The sequence below is a fragment of the Daktulosphaira vitifoliae genome, unplaced genomic scaffold (assembly GCF_025091365.1).
Source record: "Daktulosphaira vitifoliae isolate Bord-2020 unplaced genomic scaffold, ASM2509136v1 Scaffold_3, whole genome shotgun sequence".
Classification (NCBI taxonomy): domain Eukaryota; kingdom Metazoa; phylum Arthropoda; class Insecta; order Hemiptera; family Phylloxeridae; genus Daktulosphaira; species Daktulosphaira vitifoliae.
Window position 1 is genome coordinate 36,734,366 of NW_026099574.1, and position 23,730 is coordinate 36,758,095.

Consider the following 23,730-nt stretch of genomic DNA (forward strand, 5'->3'; position numbering starts at 1 on the left):
TAGACAATTAAATAAATATTCTTTTCAAAAGACGAAAATTCCCGTTATTTTCTGAACACACCTCGTACTTTGTTTATTTTAAAATTAAAGCATGAAAATATTAAAAGAAACAATAATTTAGGACTCCCAAATTTTTATGAAAAAGCCCTTTAGCGAGAACATTGTACCTGTTGTCCTCGTGATTATTGCAATAGTGTTTAGTTGTCGGAAAATTACGAATAAGCACTTTTCCGAAGTCGAATGTAGTCATTCTTCATTAAAGAATATACAATTATTGTATTATTTTTAACCAATAATTTTATTTTATTTTTATTGTTATTGCTGTTTTTTTTTATATATATATATATATTTTTCCCTTTCTTTGTTTATTTTAACATGTCTTTAATTAGTCATTTTTACAAATTTTTATTTTTAATTTGTATTAATCTGATGAGTCAAATATCAATCGTAAAATAATTATTTTTCAAGCTGTATTATCAAATCTCAACTATTGGAGCCCCGTAGGGTTTAGCTGTCCCAGGTCAAAAATTACTCTAACCAATAATATTTAGTCGTTAAATAAAATTTTTTCACCCTCCCCCTATTGAGTGGCTTCATTAATGAATAAACAATCAAGAGTTCTTTATTCTTTAAAGTTACTTATTAATTTATATTTTTTTGATGCCATCCTCATTGAGGTAATAAAAATTTGTTGGAATATTTTCTACAATAATAATAATGTAAAAATTATAAATGACTTAGACAAAAATTTAATTAATAATTTGATGTTGTATGTTTTCCAAAAATATTGCAGTATAACTAAANAATTATAAATGACTTAGACAAAAATTTAATTAATAATTTGATGTTGTATGTTTTCCAAAAATATTGCAGTATAACTAAATTTATATACTTTCTTTGTTATAAAAATTACAAAATAGAACTTGTTTTAATCAGATTAAACAATTTTGTAGTTAACAATTCAATAGTGTTCGTTCACTGGTAATATCACCCTATTTAAAATTCAAAACGAATATATTTAATAATAAATAAATTTTAATGATATTTGCATATTCGATGAAACGATTATTCGAAATAATCATAGAATAGGTTAGATAATATCTAAATTATTATACAAATATATTAAGTGTGATGTAATCACTTATAATCAATGTGATAATAGATGCTTCATAGATAATAAACAATTTTGTTATCAATGACTTTTGTAGAAATGTTTCAAAATATTTTACGGTAAAAAGCTTCTAATGTTAAACGGGATTAAATATTTATTAAATAATTTTTATTTAAGTAAATTTATAGTTTTAGTGTATTTAGTAATGATAGTAACTATAAACTCATGTAATTTTATAGATATTTTGAACATAAAATTGTTTGAAAAAAAATATTTTAGTATTTTTTTTTTTGTTACAAACTGTATAAAAATTATTTGTAAACATAAATTAAAATAAGAATAAGTTAATGATTAAGTTATGCAATGAGTATATTAAACGATAAATGTTTGATATCTAATTTATTGTTTTAAAAATAATTTTGAGTGACACATCCTAAATCTCAACCTTTAATTTAGGTAATGAAATTTTTATTGTTATTGTCTAATATAAATGTAAAAGCAATATTTATTGAAAANTTGTTATTGTCTAATATAAATTTAAAAGCAATATTTATTGAAATGTTTTTTTGATATTTTAAGTAACATATGTATAATTTTTTATGTTAGGATGATATTTCTTAAAAAATAGAAACTATTATTTCTATGTATCTGCTCTAGCTATTGTTTGAACCAAATATTGTGCCAGTATTTAAAGTGACAATGAGTTCGACTAGCTTAAATAAAATGCCAGATGAAGTTTTGCTCATAGTATTCAGATATACTTCAGCTGCTGATTTTGTGACATCATTACCAGTTGTATGTGATCGTTGGGCTGAACTTGTTTTGTCTGATACTCATACTCTAAATCGAATTGGAATACAACAACATCCATATGGTCGGGTATCATTTTTTTATTTACACAATAAGTATGAACATTTGATTGATCACACCGCAAAAGAACATGAGAATTTGTTTCATTTTGCTCATAATTTTCAACTTATTGATTATTCTCACGTGTTTGAATTAAGCATTCAATACTCAAATATTTACCAACATCTTAAAACCTTAGTGATATCAAATAGCCTTCAAGCTTACCGAACTGAAGGTTTCATCTGTTTGAATAATTTGTCTGAAATAACATTTTATAATATACACATTCGTGAAACAGATTGTTACACTTTGACAGAATTATCTAGTGTATTTTCAAATGTGCAAAATGTTTCTTATGTTAATTGTCGATTTTCAGCACAAATTGAACAGGATTATTTACATAGTTTTTTTAAAAATATAAAGCGTTTTCGAATGGATCATTATTCAGTTAGTGATAGAATGCTGAAAAAGTTATTGACCTCACATCCTCAATTAATAAAAATAATTTTTTCTATGTGCACTGTAATGAGTGATGGTTGGTTAGAGGAAATTATGGATAATCTTGGTAGGAGAACTGTGGTGTATCTCGAAATTCATAGTTCTTATTTTACTGATAAATGTATTGCCAAATTTCTTCATAGCAAAGTTGTGACTGATCTTTCTAAAATACACATTCACAAGGATAAACATAATATTCCTTTTAAACTAATTATGGCTTAAAATACTTTTAGTAGATTATACTTCATTATATTAGAAATACTATTTATATATATATATATATAAATAACACTAAGACTTTAATTTCCAAATAAACAATATTTATTTTTCAAAAAAATTTGTTTAAAAAATGAAATGTTAATAATATAAACCATTTATTTTTGAAATATTTAATTGTTTAATTTGTTTTATGTAATACTCTTATTATTTCTGAACACTGTGAAAAAAATAAATAGTGAACTACATGCACTCATAAAATTTAATAATTTTGAGTAAATTTAAAGTTCACATTTATCCTTCAATAATAATATTGAGGAAAAAATATATATATAAATAAACACATATAAAATTGAATGGTCCTTAGTCAAATGGAAAGTGTAGTTATTTTATTTTATAGTTTTGCACTTATCTTATTTTTCCAAAATGTGACTCTGGCTCCTTCATTGTTAGGTATCTCATATAATTTCTTATAGCTCAAACAATGAACATCCAATTATCAATTTATTAAGAGTTCTGATCAATTACTAATGAGATTATTAAGTTTATTATGAAACAATAAAAGTAGACCATAGTGCAACAACAAAACATTTTTTAAATTTTTTCAGGAGATAAAAAATTATTATAAATTCTAAAAGAAAATTTTAGACTTGCGAAGAATGTTTTATTTTAAGGTATATTAACACTTTAACTTGAAAATATTGATTAACTAGTAATAAAGGAAATAAAAAATATAATCTTTTCATTTTGAACCATAGTTAAATACTAATCACTTAATAGTATGTATTTCTGCAAAAATAAATATACATTATTTGATACAGAATTTTTTATTAGATTTTATAAGTTATGAAAAAAAAAAATTGGCACATTTTGTGGTTGCTTAAAAATTATTGATTAATTATATTTTATTTTTAGATTTTATCTAACCTAATAATTTCTACTTTATGAAATCAAAATTATATTATATGAAATATAATATAATGTATTAATATACAGGGTGTTCCTTACTGAACCTATATATATATATTTATATAGAGTTACCTTTAATATGAAATTTATATAAATTCATGATTGAGGAGCCTACACATCTCAAAAAAAAAAAATAATAATAAACTTTACTCAATAATATCAAATAAATCTTCTTCTTCTTCCTCGCCTTAATCCCAACTACTTGAGGTCAGCCACTTAATAATATCAAATAAATATAAATTTCAATAGGTTTAACCTCCTGCACTAACAGGGCTAATAATAAAGAAGCCTAAACTATTTTAGAAATTAAATATATTTTTATCAGATCTAAGTATATCATTTAATTATAATTTAATGGTTATTTTTAATTTAAAAAAATCATTATCACTTAAAAATACAATTTTTATCTCAATTTTAATATTTATAATTTAGGAACTTTATTTAAAGACGTGAAAATTTTTAATTGAGGTTATAAATTATACAAAGATAATAAAGCAAAATGTACAACTCATTCTATTTTATCGTAATTGGCATGTTTTTTTTATTATTTTTTCTACTACACACTTGTGTATACATTTATATTAAAATAATATTAAAATCTACAAAAAAAAAAAAATAATAATATTAATCGGTAAACAAACATGAAACACTATATATATGTAACTTACTATTGAAAAATATTTTTGATGTGTTAATGAAATACATTATACATATGGTAAATAGTCAAAAAATATTATTATTATTAATATATTAAATAACAAATATAATATTTCAACAGCTCTTCATTTGACAATATCACACGGTCATTTGAAAAATCACGTAACGCTTTTTTTTTTTTTGTAGAAGTATGAAATCTAATGTTTAATTATAAAATTCAGACTAGCTCTTAATAAAAAATAAAAATTAGCAATAAATAAAAAAGGTAATGAGTTTTTTTTTAACTAATACTTAAAAATAAACATTATTTTGTCTCTAAAGCGCTGTCGTATAATACTACATAGGTAAATAATACTTGTACAAATAATAAGTAAACCAGATCATCCAGTAATTTTAAGTCATCAGTTGTACCAGAGTAACAAAAACATCCGGGTTTAAATTAATGTTTGCTCACATTACAAGTGCAGATTCTGGCTCCATTATTGAGTTTAAAGCTTTTGGACTTTCTGCATTGTTATCGTATAACTCTTTGGTTTTCATTGACCTTTCTAATCCTTTAAAATATATCGACCAACTATAAAATTTTCATCATTAATGAGTTTTTTAATAGTCACATACCCGAAGGTCGAAGCACCAGGTAATGTAGGATATCGGACAATGATAGTATACCAATAACTTTATCTTCTGTGTCCACTATTACTAACCTATGTACCTATAATTAAGGTATTATTAAATACTTGTTAATGGTTATACTCGATAGTGAAAAATTAAAGAAATTACTTCTGCTCTGACAATTTTTTCAATAACACAATATAGTGTGTCAGTTAACAGACACTTTTGAACACCTTCAAACCAATCACTTCGGTGTTCATTAGCTTGTTTAAGACTAACATCTAAATTATTATATGTACGTTCAGCAGCTAAATTCTAAAAAATTAATAATGTATTATGATCAATACTCCTATAAATTTTATAATATATAAAAACTTACAATTACGTCAAATTTAGCAAATATATCAACAAGACGACCTTCATTATCAACCATTGGTAATGCAGATACTCTACGTTCCACAAATTTTTTTAAAGCTAATATTATTGAAGTATCTTCTGATACAGTTTCTATATTTTCATAAGTGCCTATTTTAAGTTCTTCTAAACTTTTTGACATGTAAGAAGGTTTTGGCAAATCGTTTATCTATAATTCATCATGAAAATATTTATTATCTAGAAGTTTATATTTTAACAATTAAACATTATAAATAAGATTCATACATAAAGAAATAAAAAACGCAATATGCGTTTATGAGTAATAATATATAGAACATCTCCAGTAAGAGGGTCAATTACTGGAAGCCGATGTATTTTATTATTAATAAGTGTTTGAATAGCTAAAAATAATGACATGTCTGGACCAATGGATATTAATTCTTGAGGTCGCTCCTCATGAAGTTCATCTAAAATAAAAAATGCAGCATTAAAAATCCTTAATAACAATGTTTTAGTTATAAAATGAATTATATCAATAGGAGTATTGACTAGTATTCAAAATTATAGAAACATTACTATAAATAGCTAATTTGATAAGTCAGAATTTTAACACTAAAAAAAAACCCCCATTCATTATTTACCTATCAAGGAATAATACTGCTAACAATATTCTTGTTAACTATTGGATTTTAAATGAACTAGCAGATAACTAAAAAGTGTAATATTCGATTTTTCTAGATAGATACTTTAAGTATCTACTTAACTTTGCTTTAAGTATCTTTAAATATCATACTTAATAATAAATAATATTATTTGTATTGATTTCTGTAAGATAATTTTTTTTTTTTGCGAGACTGAATTATTTTATTTTATTTAATGGGTCACCTTTAAAAACGTAAAATTTACGATTAGTATTATTCATTCTTACTCGTAAATATTAACTCTTACTTCTCCAAGTGTCCAATTTATGTTCTTCTAGTTCTTCCATGCTTGAAGAAGGCGAGGAGTAATATTTTTGTAATATTCTAATAAAATCAGTAATGGTTAGCATGCCCACAAATTTTTGACGTTTGTTGTCCCATAGTGGAGCTGCTCGCACGCCATTGTAAACAAGAGCGAAGAACGCTTTTTTAACAATCAACTGTGTGTCAAATACGACTAATTTTGCACTAGTCGGTATGAGATCATAAGACTTGTGAAAACGGAAAAATTTCACAAATATCTGACTTTCATCTTCGGCTAAAATATAATATTATAATAATTATCTAATTATTAAAATGGAAACTTTTGTTTAACATTTTTTAAATTAAAAATGTCAGTTTGAAATTACCCAGATCAGTGATTTTGACTTTTTCGAGAAACGGGTCGGCTACTGGGAGCTGAAAATTTAATAAGTATTTTAAACATAAGTGAGAATTGTTAACAAAACATGCAAATAGATTAACATTACTTACCCCTCTAGAATCTCTAAACAATATGGCCGCGTGTGTAGGATCTAGTAAGCCGTCTGAACTTTTTCTGGAACTAGATATAGTACCAAGAGATAAACGACGAGTTTCAGGATCAAGTGAACTTCTACGAAGTAGAGCGCCTTAAAAAAATAAACAAACAATTAATTAATTTGTATAATTAAATATGTAAATAATTGTTAATGAAATCGAATGGAATATGACATCACGCAATAAATTAGTTGTCTAACAAAAAAATGTAATACTTAATGTCAATGGGTCACAAACGGCAAAACTTAATTTTTAATTCGTAAAATAACAATCTTCATACAAATATGGTAAACAAAAATACTACAGGTTTTAAACATGATATTATGACGTATCAATGATTTTTCAACAATATTTTACAAGTGTTAAATAATATATTTTTATGATAATTACAGACTACTACTGTAATACATTTGATTAATTTCATAAAATTAAAGATTACAAAAAATTTTAATTAGTTTGCGTTTCAAACAATAAGTGTACGTTTTCTATATGGATATTTTCTATTGTTTATAGTACAACAAATAGTACAGTAAAAATCTTCTATTTAAATTTGATCAGCTATATAAACAATGCAACTTTACATTATTTGTACTAATCAGTACAAATTTACAAGCCACAGCTTACCACGTGAATTTAAAATTCTTAGAACTTACTTCACTACTTTTGTAATGTTTAGCTATTACCATAATTATATTTTTGTTTAGTATTATACTGTACAACACTAAAAATATGATACGGACAATAGGAGGAGAATGTAAGTATTTTACATTAAAGCTGAAGCATACCTGTTTCTTATTAACNTATATTTTTGTTTAGTACTATACTGTACAACACTAAAAATATGATACGGATAATAGGAGGAGAATGTAAGTACAACTGTCTTACATCAAAATTAATGAATATATTTTGTAAAATGCATTAACGACAGATGAAAAACACATATTTTTATTTTAAGTATTAAAAGAGTATTTTATATTGAAATATTAAGTATTAAAATTACTGAAAATAAATACAAATTTATGGCCAATACTATTATTTTAACTTTACACAGATACAAAATAGTTACAATTCAAAACATTGAAAGTGTTAAAAGACATTTTTCTTATATTTTTTTTTATGTAAAAAAGTTAGAATGTCTTTTTAATTAAAATGAATCATATTTTCAAAAAAGTTGAAAAAATTTTTTCTCCTTACATTTATTGATGTAAGTAGTAAGTCAAGTATTAATGCGATCATAAAATATATTCTACGCGCGCCAAAGCAAAACATATTTGACACCAACAAGATTTATAGAAGATAAGTCTTTCAGAAGGATTCCGTTCGGTTTTTAAACGTATCAAACAAAACAAGTCATAAAAACTAAAAACTTGTATTCATATCATATCAATCAAAGGAATAATTTTTGTTGTTTTACTACATAACGCAATAATAATTGAAATTTAACACATAATATCGTCAGCAAAAATTTATACCAAAAACAAACGACAGGAAATGAATATTATATTTTAAACAAAATTTATTTAAAGTATAATAAAATTATATAATATTTAATATAAAAAATGTACTTTTATTTTTTTAATGCCACTTAATAATAAATAGCAATTAGTGTCGTGTCATTTCAAGATTTAAATTGCTTAAAATAAATAAAGCCATTGCATAAGTAATAAAATAGTGTTTCTTCATTTATTAATATTTGAGATAATTATTATTATCATAATAAGAAAATATTTAAAAATGTAATAGACTTCAATTAAAAGGCTATTGATTATAAACAACAAGTACAAAAACAACGCAGTTCTAATATTTTATGATAACGCAGTGGAATTTTATTTCTTCAATAATTGTCTTAGACTAATGTAATTTATTCATGGACACTAAAAAATAATTTATTTGTAATTAAAAAAATCCCTTTTTTCCACGTGCCAAGAACCCTGACTCACTGACTAAAATACTGTATAGTTAAGACACATATATTAGAGAGGTAGCAACTAAACTAAACTTACAATAAATTATTATCATACTTAATTGAATTTCAATATATATAAATATATTGAATGCCAATTTTGAATAAATAGTAATAAGTAGATTGAAACCAAAAAATAAGAATGGAATAAGAAGACAGGCGCAAAATCGTTATTGCAATTTATGCCGATTAATCTTATCCTAACAAACAAATTATAAGTCAGAAACCTGTTGTCTATCAGCTATTTATTTTTTGAAACATACAAGTTAATTAAAATTTTAAAGTGTATTCTTAAACTTGAAAAATATTTAACAAATAAAACAATGATGCTGTCAATTTTTAAACGATATAATATGAAAAAAAGGACACCATATTCCATACCTATTGTTTATTAACAATGTCTAAGATTTTTTTTGTTTTAATTTCATTTGGTCATTAAGAACACCGTAATTGAAATAACAAAACCATTTAGTGATGCGTGTTAACCGTGCGAATTTATTTCATAAATTCAATTTGCAGTATAATTTTCTGATAAACAACTCGGTCATAATTTATTTATGCAGTTGAATTAAGTAGGTATTATTTTAAAACGTCGTCACGTAAGAACATNGGTATTATTTTAAAACGTCGTCACGTAAGAACATTTTATGTGTACCGACAGTTTATGACTAGGCATCATTTTATTACTAATTAAATTACGATACATCATTGGCCGCTAACGATGATGAGTTTTATGTATAGTAATTTGTGTAACGACACGTAACAGATTATAAAAATTAGAAAAAAAAATCAATTAATCATAGACATCGGGTTATTTCAGGCCAATTGGTTTACGTAAAATATCACAAGAAACAGCTAATGCCGAAAAAATTCCCAGACGATTTCGTCTATGGTAAATATTCGTTTAGTAGCCGATCAATTTATGTTGAAACGTATCACGAATGTTTATCATAAAAACAACTTTGTTTTTGTTTTGAATAGTCATAATTTATGCGTTTTTTCATATTATTATCATATTGAAAAGGTGATTTACTGCGAACGCTAACTTTGATCATTTCCAATCGATCAAACCGGTTCTGTCATTAATCTCTTTAGATGTAGTACTATTTTTTTATTTTCACGTTAAATGCAATTTAAGTATTGCCTACACAACGTTGCTGTACTCGCCGAGAAAACTACTCGACAAACCGGACCACACGACTTCATAGGCTCATTTCCAAGGACGGCAGCCACTGGGGTACACGACATACCAATATGTTGCCACAATAATGCTAGTGTAGAGTAATACGATGCCTCGCACAATAGGAGTGTATTTGCGTTAAAGAGGGGAGATCCGAGGGGCACTAAAGATACTACACTTTCAATCTTCTTCGGACGTCAACCGACTGATTCGACCAGCGGCTATATTCGAGGAGGTTATTCGGCATGGAATAAAAAAAAACCGCGCACCAAGTGGATTGCTCGACAGGTAATGATAAAACATCTGAAAAGCGATGAAATAAAGAACAAAAACGTGGGTCAATAGTATGAGAAAATTGAATACTCGAGGACACGTGGACAGACGAACGTTTTTCAACGTCTTATTCGTGAAACGACCAACCGGTTGAAGTGATCTTTTATAGACAAATGAAAATTAACTATTCCAAAAAAATCGTCCATAAATAATTCATTAAATAAAAAATTATACAACTGAACGCTATTGTTGGTTAATTTTTTCTATCTACAGTTAGGTGTTATAATACAAACATTTACTCATTAATAAAACGATACGCAAAAATCGTTTATTTTATTCAAATAATCAATACACTGAAAAATTCATTTTTCTTCGGACAAAAAAAAAAATTACCTAATTGGACAGTAAGTAGGTTATAAAAGAATTGAATCTATAATTTGTTTTAAGGTCGTAAGAGTTCAAATGACAGATTGTTTTTACTTTTTTCTTAAGTGAAAAATATACTTGCATTTTTTTTTATATACTGTAGTTGACGCACATTCAATACTGCACTATCAACTGTCATATAATTGGTAATAACAAGTTCAAAACATTTAAAAAAATAGTCACTGCACTTTTGCTGAAACTCAAAGAGATTGACGAGTAATAATAGCGTATAGAAAAAAAATACACAGAAAATCCTCAGGCTCTAATTAATATGCTAGGAAATAGCCAATAAACAAATAAGCGAGTAAAGCAAGCATACCAAATTACATTACTCCACCGACCGCCGTGATAATAATTCACTCTCGTATACCAATTAACGTTAGGTATTTTTTAAATAAAACTATTAATTGACCTTAAAAACAAGATTTTGTAGGCGCTCGAAAAAAATAATTTGTATCTTTGTTACATAACAATACTAAATNGCTCGAAAAAAATAATTTGTATCTTTGTTACATAACAATACTAAATGACTTTATACTAACAACAAATGTGTCGATCTCGGAGATGGATCGTTGCGACACCAAACCGGTAAGAACGGAATGCAGTGCAACTCTGTAGACAATAGAAACGACCCAAGATGAAGTAATTGTGAATTCCGTTTTCACAACGTTTAGGTTGAGATGGCGGAGGGTAGTAGGAGTCTTTTGATAAAAACCGGGTCGTTTCGGCAACTGCAATTGTCCGTAGGGGTCGGTATAGGGTCACCGGCAAAAGTATTACCGCGAAGGTACACATAAATTAGTGAGGATGAAAGGGAGGGGTATTGATAACATTGCAAGGACGACCTTGTGACTCGCTATGTTACGGGACGGTGTTATGCTGGTACGAACAGGAAAACTATCGGAGCAGTTACAACATAAAATGTGGGTATAATATTTTAATGTGTTGCGTACCTTCTTTTAGTATACTTTCATATATTTTGTACGCGTCGCCGCTGTCGAGCACTGCCGAGCCAGAGGCCGTGAGCGAATTGTTTGCCTTCCGGGTGCCGTCGTCCAGCGACTTGGAACGGTTCCGGAACTGGCCACCGTCTTTCGGTACGTCCAAATAACACGAGGTGTGATTATTTTCAGGCGGCAATCCTTTGGACTTGTTCTTAGAACCGCCGCCGCCTCCGCCGACGAACGCCCGGTAAGCGTCGTGCAAGAACGAAGTGCGAGGCGACGATCGCCTGCTGGGACTGGGCGATCGCGACGACGACGACGAAAGAGAGTAAACATTTTTGATAGGTATCGGCGCCGTCGGTTCGTCGTCCGGCGGCGTTATGTGGCACACCACGTGCGGTTTAGGAATTGATAGACATATCATAGGTTTGGACGTCCCGACTTCCATGGCGGAGACACGGCGGTGGACACCGAGTAAATAAACTTGTTGATGACGTCGCTTTTTTTTAAACTCGATCAATTTTTCATCGAATATCGGTGGCCGCACATAATGTAACGATATAACGAATAGCAGCTGTCGTTACCTAACGTGTAAAAAACCGCGAACAATGATCGGACATTCAATACTAACAAATACACAGTACTGTCGGTGAATTGTAAATATTTAACTATTTAGCAGGGTGCTGTGGTCGAATGAAAACGGGGTGCGCCCGAGAAGCGATAGATGAATGATCCGTTTTTCGTGTACGCACTGCAACGCATACAGAACCAGCGGACGACTCGCGGAAAACGGACGCGAGGCGGAAAACGTGCGTGCGACTGGTTGCGGTCGACCCGGACCGTCGGCCGGCAACGACGTCGTGGTGGCAGCATTTCCTTCTCCCGACAGGCCGGCCGGCAGGCCACGCGCTCGTCAATGTTGGAGGGGGGCCGTCGAACAGCGGACCCGCGCGCGCACACGGCAACAGGGGCTCTACATGCACGCAACACTATCTACGAATTGGCGGTTCAGGTACCAAAGAATGCCCAGTGAATAACATGCACAGTGCTCAAGACTAACGTCGACTTTGACCGCAGCACTATTAATATGCTGTTGTTTCAATTTACAACGTCCATATGCATTACTATACGCCTACTATGTGCGCGTACGGGCAAAGGTCTACGATGAACACGCTCCGCATAAACTCGGAGAGCACAGAGGTGAAAGAGTCGATTAACCATTTTTTACTCATCCGTACAAAGTATCCCTATAATTTTTATCGATAAATGGATAAATTCGTTTCGAGTGAATGTATTTTACCGGACTTTAAAACCTCACACGATGTAAACAGCGAACGAAGAAAGTTTTTCGCGCGAATTCCGCCGAGCGTTCGTTTTCCCAGTAAACTGCCGGTGATTGGGTTTCAAATTATAAACATAACAAAAATAACACTCTGCGTTATTGACCAGAACCACGCGAATGTCTAGTAATTATCTCTTGGCCAATTATAAAAAATACAAACGATGCGCCGTGATCGTTTTCACGTAGGCATCTTTCCATCGCAAATTATCGTTTGAATTTCGAACAATATTACTAGGTTATGAAAAATAATTGAAATGCCGTTAAAAATGACTAATTGAATAAATGCGGCGGACAACTCGATTTATGAGATTACAAGGAAAATAATACACAAAGTTCGAATGTCGTTTGACAACCGGGTAGTGTATGTATTTTTTAATCGCGTAAGCAAAATACGTTATTACAGTTTCAGAATTCAATGACATTGAATTGAAAAAAAAAAACACGTTAAATGATTATATTATACGATTACATTCTATAGATTGTGATTGATATTTAAATTTAAAAATTATGTAAGAATGATCAAAAGAAGTTCATATAAATTTATTTCCCTCGTTTTTCTTTGTTTTCAATAAACCAATAATCATATTAGGGAAACTCGTTATTTTCTGACTTTCCCGCGTTATTATTTTTTGTTAAAAAATATCTACTATTAAAAACTATATTTTTCGAGTAGGAGTTTATTTAAAATCCCAACCTTTAAAACCATACGATACTTCCAATACGGTTAGTGTAATATTCATGTCAAAATTTATCCGTACTGTATTTGTAAATTGAGTTTTTAAAGAAATTTTAATCAACGAAATAAGATCTAAATTATAATATCAAAAAATTAAATAATAAGAAATAATCAATTATTTATTTCCGCGGTTTTGACGTTTAATTTTAATTCATGTAAACTACATATATTTTTAGCAAAAAAGGTTCATTTTATAATCACATAATTATTCGCTCTCAAAAGGTCAAAACATTTCTCAGGGCTTTTAGAATATTTAAATGCTCAGCAGTTCTGAAATGTACACAAAAGTAGTTATGCATACAAAGTCACATAATAAATATAAAACGTGAACTCAAGTTTTGTCGACTAATAACACGAATACATACACACTAAAATATTTAATAATTAAACGCAATCTACAACGCATATTTTATTATCCTCAGCTAACAAGTAACAATTTTGAATTTAAATATCACGTCTCGTGTATTTAAGTTGATCAATACAAATCGCTCAAATTATTGATTTGACACCAGGGAAAATGTTTGTAATTTTTCATGGAAATTGAAAAAAAATTAATAGAAAAATTTGACAAAAAAAAACCGCGCACATTAAACTGATAAATAGGATGCAAAAAAAAAATTCCACTATAAATTCATTCTATTGGTGTTCTTTCGGTAGTTAGTAAATATTACAGAGATCAAATCGAATTTCATTAAGCCTTACCACGGTAGACTATTGTCAATTGTAATCTACCACGGTTTAAACTTATCTATTGGCATTCATTACTAAGCGGTTAAAGTCATATCTTAACACGCTCTAGTTCTGCATTTGTTCATTGGTTGACACCGTTTATCTGTTTATTATTTTGAATAGAAATTAATAATATTGTGTCAAACTATTACCGGTTATGAACATTAAATACTTTTTCAAACAAGCGAACATTTTTAAAAGCCAAATAACGTTAAAAAACAATTATTATTCGTCAACCGAGATAATTAGCAAAATCAGCAATGATAATATGAACCACCTTGAAGTAAGGTTCATAGTCTACATCACTTTAGATTCAAAAAGGTTTCAATAGGCAATAATGATCAAATTCTTACATAAAATCAGTCTTAATGGTTTAATAGTAAACAATTACCTATCTAGAAAGAAAAACTGAAGTTATTTTTTGGGTAAACTGTGAAAAATAGGGGTACGAATTAAACTTTCGCGTTGAATCGTTTTTGTTTTAAAAATTATAAAGGACTATAATTTTTAAAATACATACAAAAAGCCTTTACTTTTTATGTAAAGGCTTACTGGACATATTTGTTTAAAACCTCCCTCTTTGTGTTAAGACGAAGTAATATGACCGCAAGGGCACCGAAAAACACAACGACTTGTTGTTTACAATTGTATTGCCAATTGCGCGTTGGTTAAATTCGCTTATCGAGTATAACAATAAAACACACGTCGCGTCATATAAAACACCGTCGCGGCAAATGGTAATAAATTCATACGAGTCAAAAAAAAATGCAGTCAACGTGGTTGGCAATGAAACACCAGATTCGAAGACCTGAGCGTTAAAAGACAACAATTAATAAAATAGCTTCGCGACAAAAATCTTTGGAATACACCATATGACGGATTACACGTGTATCCAACTAATAATAATAAAAAAAAATAAATATCATTAAAATGCCTAAAATAGGGCGGGTCCTTTTTAAATAATTTTTCAAAAGATATAATACGACATCATTAGAATTTAAACACGCAAATTACAAGGGCGGGTAAAAAACATGAACTCCCACTGTTTTGGCTTAATTGAACCGGCGAGTTCGTGTGATATGGTAATTTTTGCAGATGCTTTTATTAGGACACCATATAAATGTAATTAGTAGCCCGTCTTAATCACCGGTCACGTAACACACACGAATTTATGTAGGTAAAATACACATAACAATTTTACGAGATTGCTTACAATCTCGTCATTTCATTTCGAAAGTCCTATAGGGTAGTTGGTATATGTTAAATCTAACATGTCATAGAAAGCAACATAAATAATTCATTTGAGTTTAGAATATTTCATAGAGACAGTTAAATAATCCGTTTTACTCCGAGAAAATTTTGTTTGGTAACTCAAAAATTAGACGAATACTTGAAAATCAACATTTGTATACAAATGAAATTTATTAAAGTATTATCGAAATTAAAGGTTTCTTCTCCTAAAACGAAAGTCTTAAAGTTTCTTTTTTAATTATTATTATAATTTTGTTAAACAGAAGAAATACTCGTTGGTGGAGTTTCAGTTCATTTCCTCCTTTTTTAATTAAGTATGCAAAATGTGTTGAAAATATTGTGTAAAAAAAATATTTAATTTAATTAATTTTTGGAGGTATTGACAGTATTGATTGCACTTGAGTATCTTCAATAAAGCACTGTATTCATAAGCCTAGTGTAGTCTAATTTTTTAGGGTGCTCAATTTAACTTTTTCCCCTCTATGAAATAATTTTATTAAATTTCTAGGGGGTTAAGTCAAATGTTTATATGTGTATCAAATATGAGCTTACACTTTTAACAGATGGTGCAAAAAAATGCTACAAATATTCCAATGGATGTTTTCTAAACACTTAATATTGAACATCTGAATTATAATAATAAAATTTATTTTATAAATAAATAATAATTCAGAAATTCAGTAAATTGTTCATGCCATGAACATTTGTATGACAATTACTACGTTGCGTGGTTACTAAAGATATACTTTTGAAAAAATAACAAATATATTATCAGTACAAAGTTCAACACAAGAAGATTGTGATAAGTATAAAAATTATTGACGTCAGAGATAAAAGCACTACTATTCTTGACCCATTGCTATGACCTATAATAATAATAAAAATACCTGTCATCTTTTTTCAAACAATAATTAAAATGCATCAATTTAATGGCCGAATGATTCATTAATAATTACAACAATAATATTAAATTTAAACAATTATTGGTTTACTCACCTTGTGCTAAATTCGCATGTGGTATGTTAACTGGTCTCTGCAAAGAAAAACACAAATAATTAGTACCATAGATTGTCGTACATAGAACACAAGGTCAAATAAACTCTTATCAATGTCGGTAATATTATAACACATCCACAAATGTCTTTTAGATTTTCAGGTTTGGCAAATTTTTTTGGTGATTGGACTTTACTAAGGGTCTAGATAAATTATTAACTGTTTTAATTAAAAATGTGTAGGTGAAATAATTTTTAGAAATAGTACTTACATAGTTTTTATTTTTTACTACAAAAACAAACTTAATTTATTAAGTTAGGCGAGTTAATCAATATAAGTAATTTGAATCGTGTTTTTATTATTCATGTATTTATTTGAACAGAATTTGTACATAATAACTTTAGTTTAAGATTATCATCACGTTCAAACAACTTAAATACATACAGATATTCATTATACTCAACGCGGAAGCTAATTATAATTATTCCAAGAAATATTATCATATAATATCAAATATATTAATACTAAGACAAACATACAAAAAAAGTGTTCGGAAAATTTTGTGAGTAATGTTGCTTATACTGCAGTTAATAGCAATTAAAATTGCAAACACTGCGGAAGCTGACTAATAATGACACCCCCTCCCCGTCGATTTTTAATAGATAAAGAAATACCTTAATGATAATTTATTCATAGAAGTACCATCTTCTCTGAGTAAATAATTTTAGGGAATTTTTTATTTAAAAATTAAAAAATATAAGAAATTTATAAAATATATTCCAAAGCATATTACCATAGTAACGTATATTTTTGATGACATGTTTGTATACTAATAAAGTTAGTAACTTAGTAAGGACAAATAATTAATGGTTTCTTAAGAAATTAATATTAAAATAATAATACCAAAATATTATAACATAAATAATACTAAATAACCGGTTTTATTTATGATATAGACATGTATTTACCCTGAACTCTGAATACTAACACGAATAAAACATCACCAAAAAAACAAATTCAGAACAATATAAGGGATTGTGAGCAAAACCGTCTTGACCATTTAAAGTCGTAGCTGGATGACATTAAATGACTTAATTGTGAGATACATTTTGGTACATATAAAATGAAATATTCCCATATATATATATTTTTTTTTTTTTTTTAATTACACGCGATACTATGCATTAATATCTAAATCTATTTATGTATATCATACATACTAACCAATATATAAAAAAAATAAAGAGTATTGTATGCTTATAGTCAAATATAAATATTCTGCACTACAGTTAGTTAAAAATCATAAATATTACGTGTTAAATTTAAAAAATGTCGATGAATTTAATAATTTCATAACTGCGCAATTAACAGTTAATATCATTAATTGTACGAAAGTCATTAAATGGAACACAGATTTGGAACTAAATATCTATTTCAAAAATAAATGTAAAAAAAAATTGTTATAATTGCATAAATTTATATAATTCTTAGATATATTCCTATTGAAATCAATAATGACAGTTCAATTAAGGAGTGCCAATAAAATATTTTTATTACTTATAATATTGATTAAAATATTTATTATAATTCCTAAATATTTTGAGAAACTTTAAAGTTTAAGTTCTTGAATAATAATTAACTTTAATGTTATAGATGTTGTTAATAGTCCACTTTTAACTAAAAATTATGATTCATTCCAATACTATTTTTAATAATTTTAGTCTACAAAATATACACGTATGTGTAAATGGTCATCTACTTAGTGCTCCTTAGAAAGACCAAATTAAATGGTATTTTAACATATTAAAGTATTTTTAATGCTAAAACAAAAATGTTATCAATATAAATGTTTTAAAATAATAAGAAGAGTATTTTCACAAATTCATCGCGTATGACTTTTCAAAAACTTAAATAATCAAGATACAAAAGAAGATTCGATTAAAAAATTATTAACTGTTGAGAAATTTTAGTTTGAAATTGGTCAAGGAAGTCTGGTAGTGCTATTTTAATATAACTGCTTTTAAAAATTGTACAATAAAATAAAATTTTGTAAAAAAATTGATTGAATACAATCAAGAAATAAATTGCAATGTTTGACATATTAAAAAGCGTGGAAAACATAATAATTATTTGAAAATACTATAATTCACTAAAAACACAAGAGTAGCACGTGCTCTCCTCATAGACTATAAAATGCCGATATAAAAATGTTTTATTGACCTTTTTTTTTTGTTCATAATAGCTCAAATTAAGTAAAAATAAATTTTACCTTTCAATCGATGATTTCTAAATCCACCGTAGGTCAAAAAAATTTTTTGTTAATATTTCAGGGATGAAAATTTTGCCACAAAAATAAAATTATCAAACTTAGTATTCAAAAGTCTGTTAATTGATCTGTTTTAAAATTATGTATATGTTAAGGGGCAAACTGTTTATCATATACGACTTTTATAGTCAAAAAAATATATGTACGAGTTCTGTGGGGCGTATTTAGAAATTAGTAATAAACAGTAAGTACGTTCCGCTTTCTAAATACGCCACTCTAAGTACTATTGCTTAATACGTATTCATGTGGGATATTTTTATTTTCTTATGAGTTTAACTGTATTATTAAAAATTAATGTCTTTTTCAAAGGAGAATACTACTTTGCTAATGATATGAAAAAAGTTAAATAAAATTCATATTTTAAGACTGAATAAGAGTTTTTTAATTATCATTTTAATTTATAACACATCATGTCAAGAACTAGATTTAAGTTATACTTATATTAAAAAAAGTAATTATTTTTTAAAACAAGATTCAAATTTTAAATGCTGATAGCCTAAGTAAATTTCTTTCAGTGTCTCTAATTTACAAACGCGTCTAAAAATAAACATTTGACCATAAAACAAACATATTTTTATTAATTCCACTTGTACAGATATAATATGACAACATAAATTATGAACTTAAAGACATAAATTATGTAGCTTATTATTATCGCGAAGAGTCATTAAAAATAAACGAAACTAGTTTTAATAAAAAATTGTATTTTATGAAAAATGAAAATTCAAATATAATCACCACATTTTTATTATCCCATTTTCAAAAATATACAGTTGCGAATTAGTTTTAATGAAAACAATAAGAAAATCAATTCTAACACCTCCTTTTTAATTGGATATATATTTTGTTAATGATAATGAATGTTGTCCATGAATAATAATAAAAATTGGATGCTGTCAAGGTATTTTTATATTTAAATTAAAATAGAAAAAATTAATATAAAAACTTTAGTTGACGACAAGATTATTTTTGTAAATAGTTAACTTTTAATACAAGTTTTGCAAATATGAACATAACAGTGTAAGATAAAACAACATACGTAGGGTTTTTATCAGCCTTCTAAAAATCAAATAAGCTCCTATTACACACACAACTGATACTACAATTAAGTACAAAATTTATCTTTCCAACTCGAAATTTAATGTTCTATAATACTTTGAATTGGCCTTCAATCCCACATTATTTTATAGGGTTTTTGGTTCATTTACTCAAGCGTAATTACACGAATAAACCTCAAAATTTGCTGCATAATCATTATTAATTTATATAATGTCAACGAACTAAGAATCAATTCTTTTGAAATCCAAGTCGAAGCTTTACCAGCATATTTCTCGTCTTGATGGAACTGTGTAAAATAATTTTACTATCAGTCTTACACTATTTACTTCTACCATAATATTAGTTTACAATGGAAAATATATTAACTTAAAAAATATTCATGTTCGTATAGAAAGTCATTCGGTACTCCCCACTACACAGTATTACATGACAATGAAATAGATTAAAATGAACATAATGCTCTCCTGGTTCGGAGGCCTCACGCCGGAATTCAATATCATTACAGCACTAAAAATCAAAGTAAACATTCGATGCCTACAAGTCAATCCTAATTTACAAGCCAACGTACACCGATTAAAAATGAATTGTATTTATCGATCGACAAAAATAAGGCAAGTCATCAAAACATAATTTAAAACATACAGCTTAACGCCAAACAAACCTATGAAATTCGTCGTATTTTTTATGAAAACCCATTAAAAACCAATAAAAACGTTATCGGAAAGATAACGCAAAAGGAAACAATACGCTATTATTATTCACAACATTCCTACAACCAAAAAAACATTTTAGCTGCTAATTATTTGAATAAATCTTCTGGAAGACAAACAGTTGCACAAAATCAACACATACGAACGACCGATTGCGACACGTTGAAATAATGGCGGTGAATAAATAACAAAATGCCAATGGTGTATTCAATAATGACGCGAAAAGGGAATGATACGTACAAAGGGCAATGCGGCTGCCGTTAAGCTGGTAACCGGTAACCGTACAGTGGGTTGCAGAGTGGCCAGCTGGAAAGTGGCCGGCGACGTCGGCGCGTTTGAGTGCAGCTCGATTGGGTTGCCGCCGTCCAGCGATCTGCTACGGGGCTTGTTGACGTTTGGTACAGCCACCGACGGATCCTGCTGCTGACTGAACATCCATCGGAAATACCAAGACATGGCACGGGCATATTGGGCTTACGCCCAAAAAAATGATCACGACCACTACACAGCAGCGGTGAAATACCGGCACGCGCACAATATTTATGTATTAAGTTACAGTCAATGAAGCAAAACTCAATCAACAGCTAACGCCCGTGTCGCGGACAGATACGGACCAACTGCAGGTTGGCATTTGTAGTCGCTGCGTACAGTGGCGGCGGCGGCGGCGACGACAGTGAAGGAGGCGGTGGTACGGATGGAACTGTGAAATAACATTATCATGGGTGGGAACCGGTTCCCGTAAAATAAAAAAATAACTGTCCGCGGAGAAACAAATAAATGTTTAATACAAATAATAAAAACCGTAAATTTCTGCACCGTAATGGTTTACTAGCAACCTGATGAAAAGACCTTGGGTGGGGATGGTTTAACAAAACGTTAAACATAAATACATGTACATAATAATAGCATAACGGGTAATTAGTAGATGTGGTTCGCAAGGTCCTCCGTGACACTTTCACTAAACACCGATTCCCCTACTTCATAGGATATACACGGAATTATATACACATATAGGTATAATGAAGTTTATGGAGTGCGTTCCAACTTCAAGAATGTACGCGGACACTAACAATATGGAATAACACAGAAATTAATCATGTCCACCATCTTTAGACAAAAATATGTAAAATGAAAAATAAGCACACAGTACTAATAGTGAGTTGGAGGGTGTGAAGATATAAAATTGGATTCTATGTTTGCAAAAAAATCGACAGAAACCTGTTATTATGAAATATATTGAAAAGTTTTTAACCGGTTTGTTAATATGTAACAGATTAATGTATTTAACAATAAATAATGAGGTACAGAATATAGGCTGGTATGTTTATTTGAATTTTACAAGATGGGACATATAAAAAAAATAAAATTCCTCTCTTATTCAAATTAATAAAAGCCAGATGGACATCTTTTACCACAAATAATTCATAGCGTAGTTAATGTCTTTTCTTGTTATCAAAATCAAATTACAATTATGAGCAAATTGTGTACAAAATTGACAATCAGATATTTCCTTAAAAAAAAAAAAAAAAAACTTTCCCGTATGTCATATGAAACGAAATAATTTAACATGGACACGAACATAAAATGAGCAGACAACCAACAAATAACATTGATCTTAAAAATTAAAAATAACACTAACAACGCGAAAAATTTAAATAAAATATATCTTTATTGACAGTAAAAAAAATTATTCGTGAAAGTATAGTTCAAACTAAAATAGCTATTTTCAATGATGGCGTGTAAAATTTGAAAACTCGTACTTTTGAGAGGACTTTTTAAGACTTTACTTCGATATAAGTTTTATATCTGACCAAGTGTATGGTTCATTTGTATTAAAATTAAACATATGTATTAAAAATACACAAGATTTGAAATAAATACATTTGTGAATGTGAATTAATTAATTTTATATAAGAAAGTGAATTTAGGTAACATGAAAGAAAATAGATTTAAATGGTTGGGTCATGTTATGAGAGAGGAATTGGAAGCTGTAAGAACAGTTATAGAAAATGAATTTTGAGAGAAGTAAAGGTAGAATTAAACCCAAAAAGAGATGGAGGGATGTTAATGAATACGATAGGAGTACAGCTAATATGAGTGTAGAGGATGTGGGAGATCGTGTCAAGTGGAAGTTTAGGATAAGGGTGGCCGACCCTAAGTAGTTGAGATTAAGGCGAGGAAAAAGAAGAAGAAGATGTACTTGTGNATTAAATAAAGAAACATATACTAAAAAAATTGATACCTACATGATAAGATCATCTAAAAAGAATATGAGAATTTGTAATAAAAATTAACTTAATTACCCAGAAAATTAAGATAAGAAACACATTTATTACTAAGGTAAAACTGTCATAAATTTATAGCAATTTATAGTAAATAAAATGTAAACTTATAGAACTATAAAATAGATCTTTAATAAATATGAATAATTTAACTTACAATTTTGCGTTTGTCTTCTACAGTACTTTGAGATCTATGCCGGAACAAATCCATCATTTTAGAAACAGCACCTTTTGTACTAGTGCTGTCTGAACCAGCTCGTGGCCTTGTAGGTACTGCTGTTTGTTTATAACGATTTCGCGTTGTTGGTGGTGCTGAATTAGTAGGTTCAGTGTCTGTTGAAGAACTTGATCCACTGATACTATTTCGAGCACTTGAACCTGGCGATTTGAGAGTATTCTAAAAAAAATAATTGGGTACCATCTGTGTCATCATTTACATTATTATTATTAAAGCCAACAAATTTAAACTTATTATAAAGTATGATAATTATATTTAATCTGATAAAAAATGGAAATACATTAAATTTTTTTTATGTAAATATAAAATATAAGAAAAAATAACACAGATAAATGTTATCTAAACATAAATATAATTAATTAAATTGTATTGAACAGTTAAATTATAAAAATAATTATTATCTTTTGTAAAATTATAGATTAGGTTATCTCTCAAGAAAGCTCTTGTATAATAGATTTTGTACATATAACATACTTTATCTTTCAAGAATGT

The 23,730-nt window shown here is 28.4% G+C and overlaps 2 protein-coding genes across 6 annotated transcripts in view; one reads left to right on the forward strand and one right to left on the reverse strand.

The window, feature by feature from the left end:
- The first annotated feature begins 1,357 nt into the window (after window positions 1-1,357).
- Window positions 1,358-2,781, forward strand: LOC126901670 (uncharacterized). Its single transcript, XM_050678326.1, has 2 exons — window positions 1,358-1,567; window positions 1,769-2,781. The coding sequence occupies exon 2, from the start codon at window positions 1,811-1,813 to the stop codon at window positions 2,678-2,680; it is 870 nt and encodes a 289-aa protein (XP_050534283.1). The 5' UTR covers window positions 1,358-1,567; window positions 1,769-1,810; the 3' UTR covers window positions 2,681-2,781.
- A 1,374-nt stretch (window positions 2,782-4,155) lies between these two features.
- The window catches only part of LOC126902590 (5'-AMP-activated protein kinase subunit gamma-2-like), a 36,934-nt gene continuing 17,359 nt past the window's right edge, over window positions 4,156-23,730 (reverse strand). For 2 of the 5 annotated variants that reach the window (XM_050680007.1, XM_050680005.1), the window contains exons 6-15: window positions 23,158-23,397; window positions 16,627-16,663; window positions 6,742-6,878; window positions 6,618-6,666; window positions 6,236-6,526; window positions 5,573-5,754; window positions 5,292-5,495; window positions 5,081-5,227; window positions 4,919-5,012; window positions 4,156-4,854 (exon numbers count right to left, since the gene is read on the reverse strand). In XM_050680007.1, coding sequence (XP_050535964.1) covers window positions 4,751-4,854; window positions 4,919-5,012; window positions 5,081-5,227; window positions 5,292-5,495; window positions 5,573-5,754; window positions 6,236-6,526; window positions 6,618-6,666; window positions 6,742-6,878; window positions 16,627-16,663; window positions 23,158-23,397 — 1,485 coding nt within the window. In that variant the 3' untranslated portion in view covers window positions 4,156-4,750. The remainder of the gene's footprint in view (window positions 4,855-4,918; window positions 5,013-5,080; window positions 5,228-5,291; window positions 5,496-5,572; window positions 5,755-6,235; window positions 6,527-6,617; window positions 6,667-6,741; window positions 6,879-16,626; window positions 16,664-23,157; window positions 23,398-23,730) is intronic. The other 3 variants (XM_050680008.1, XM_050680006.1, XM_050680004.1) reach the window with 3 other exon arrangements.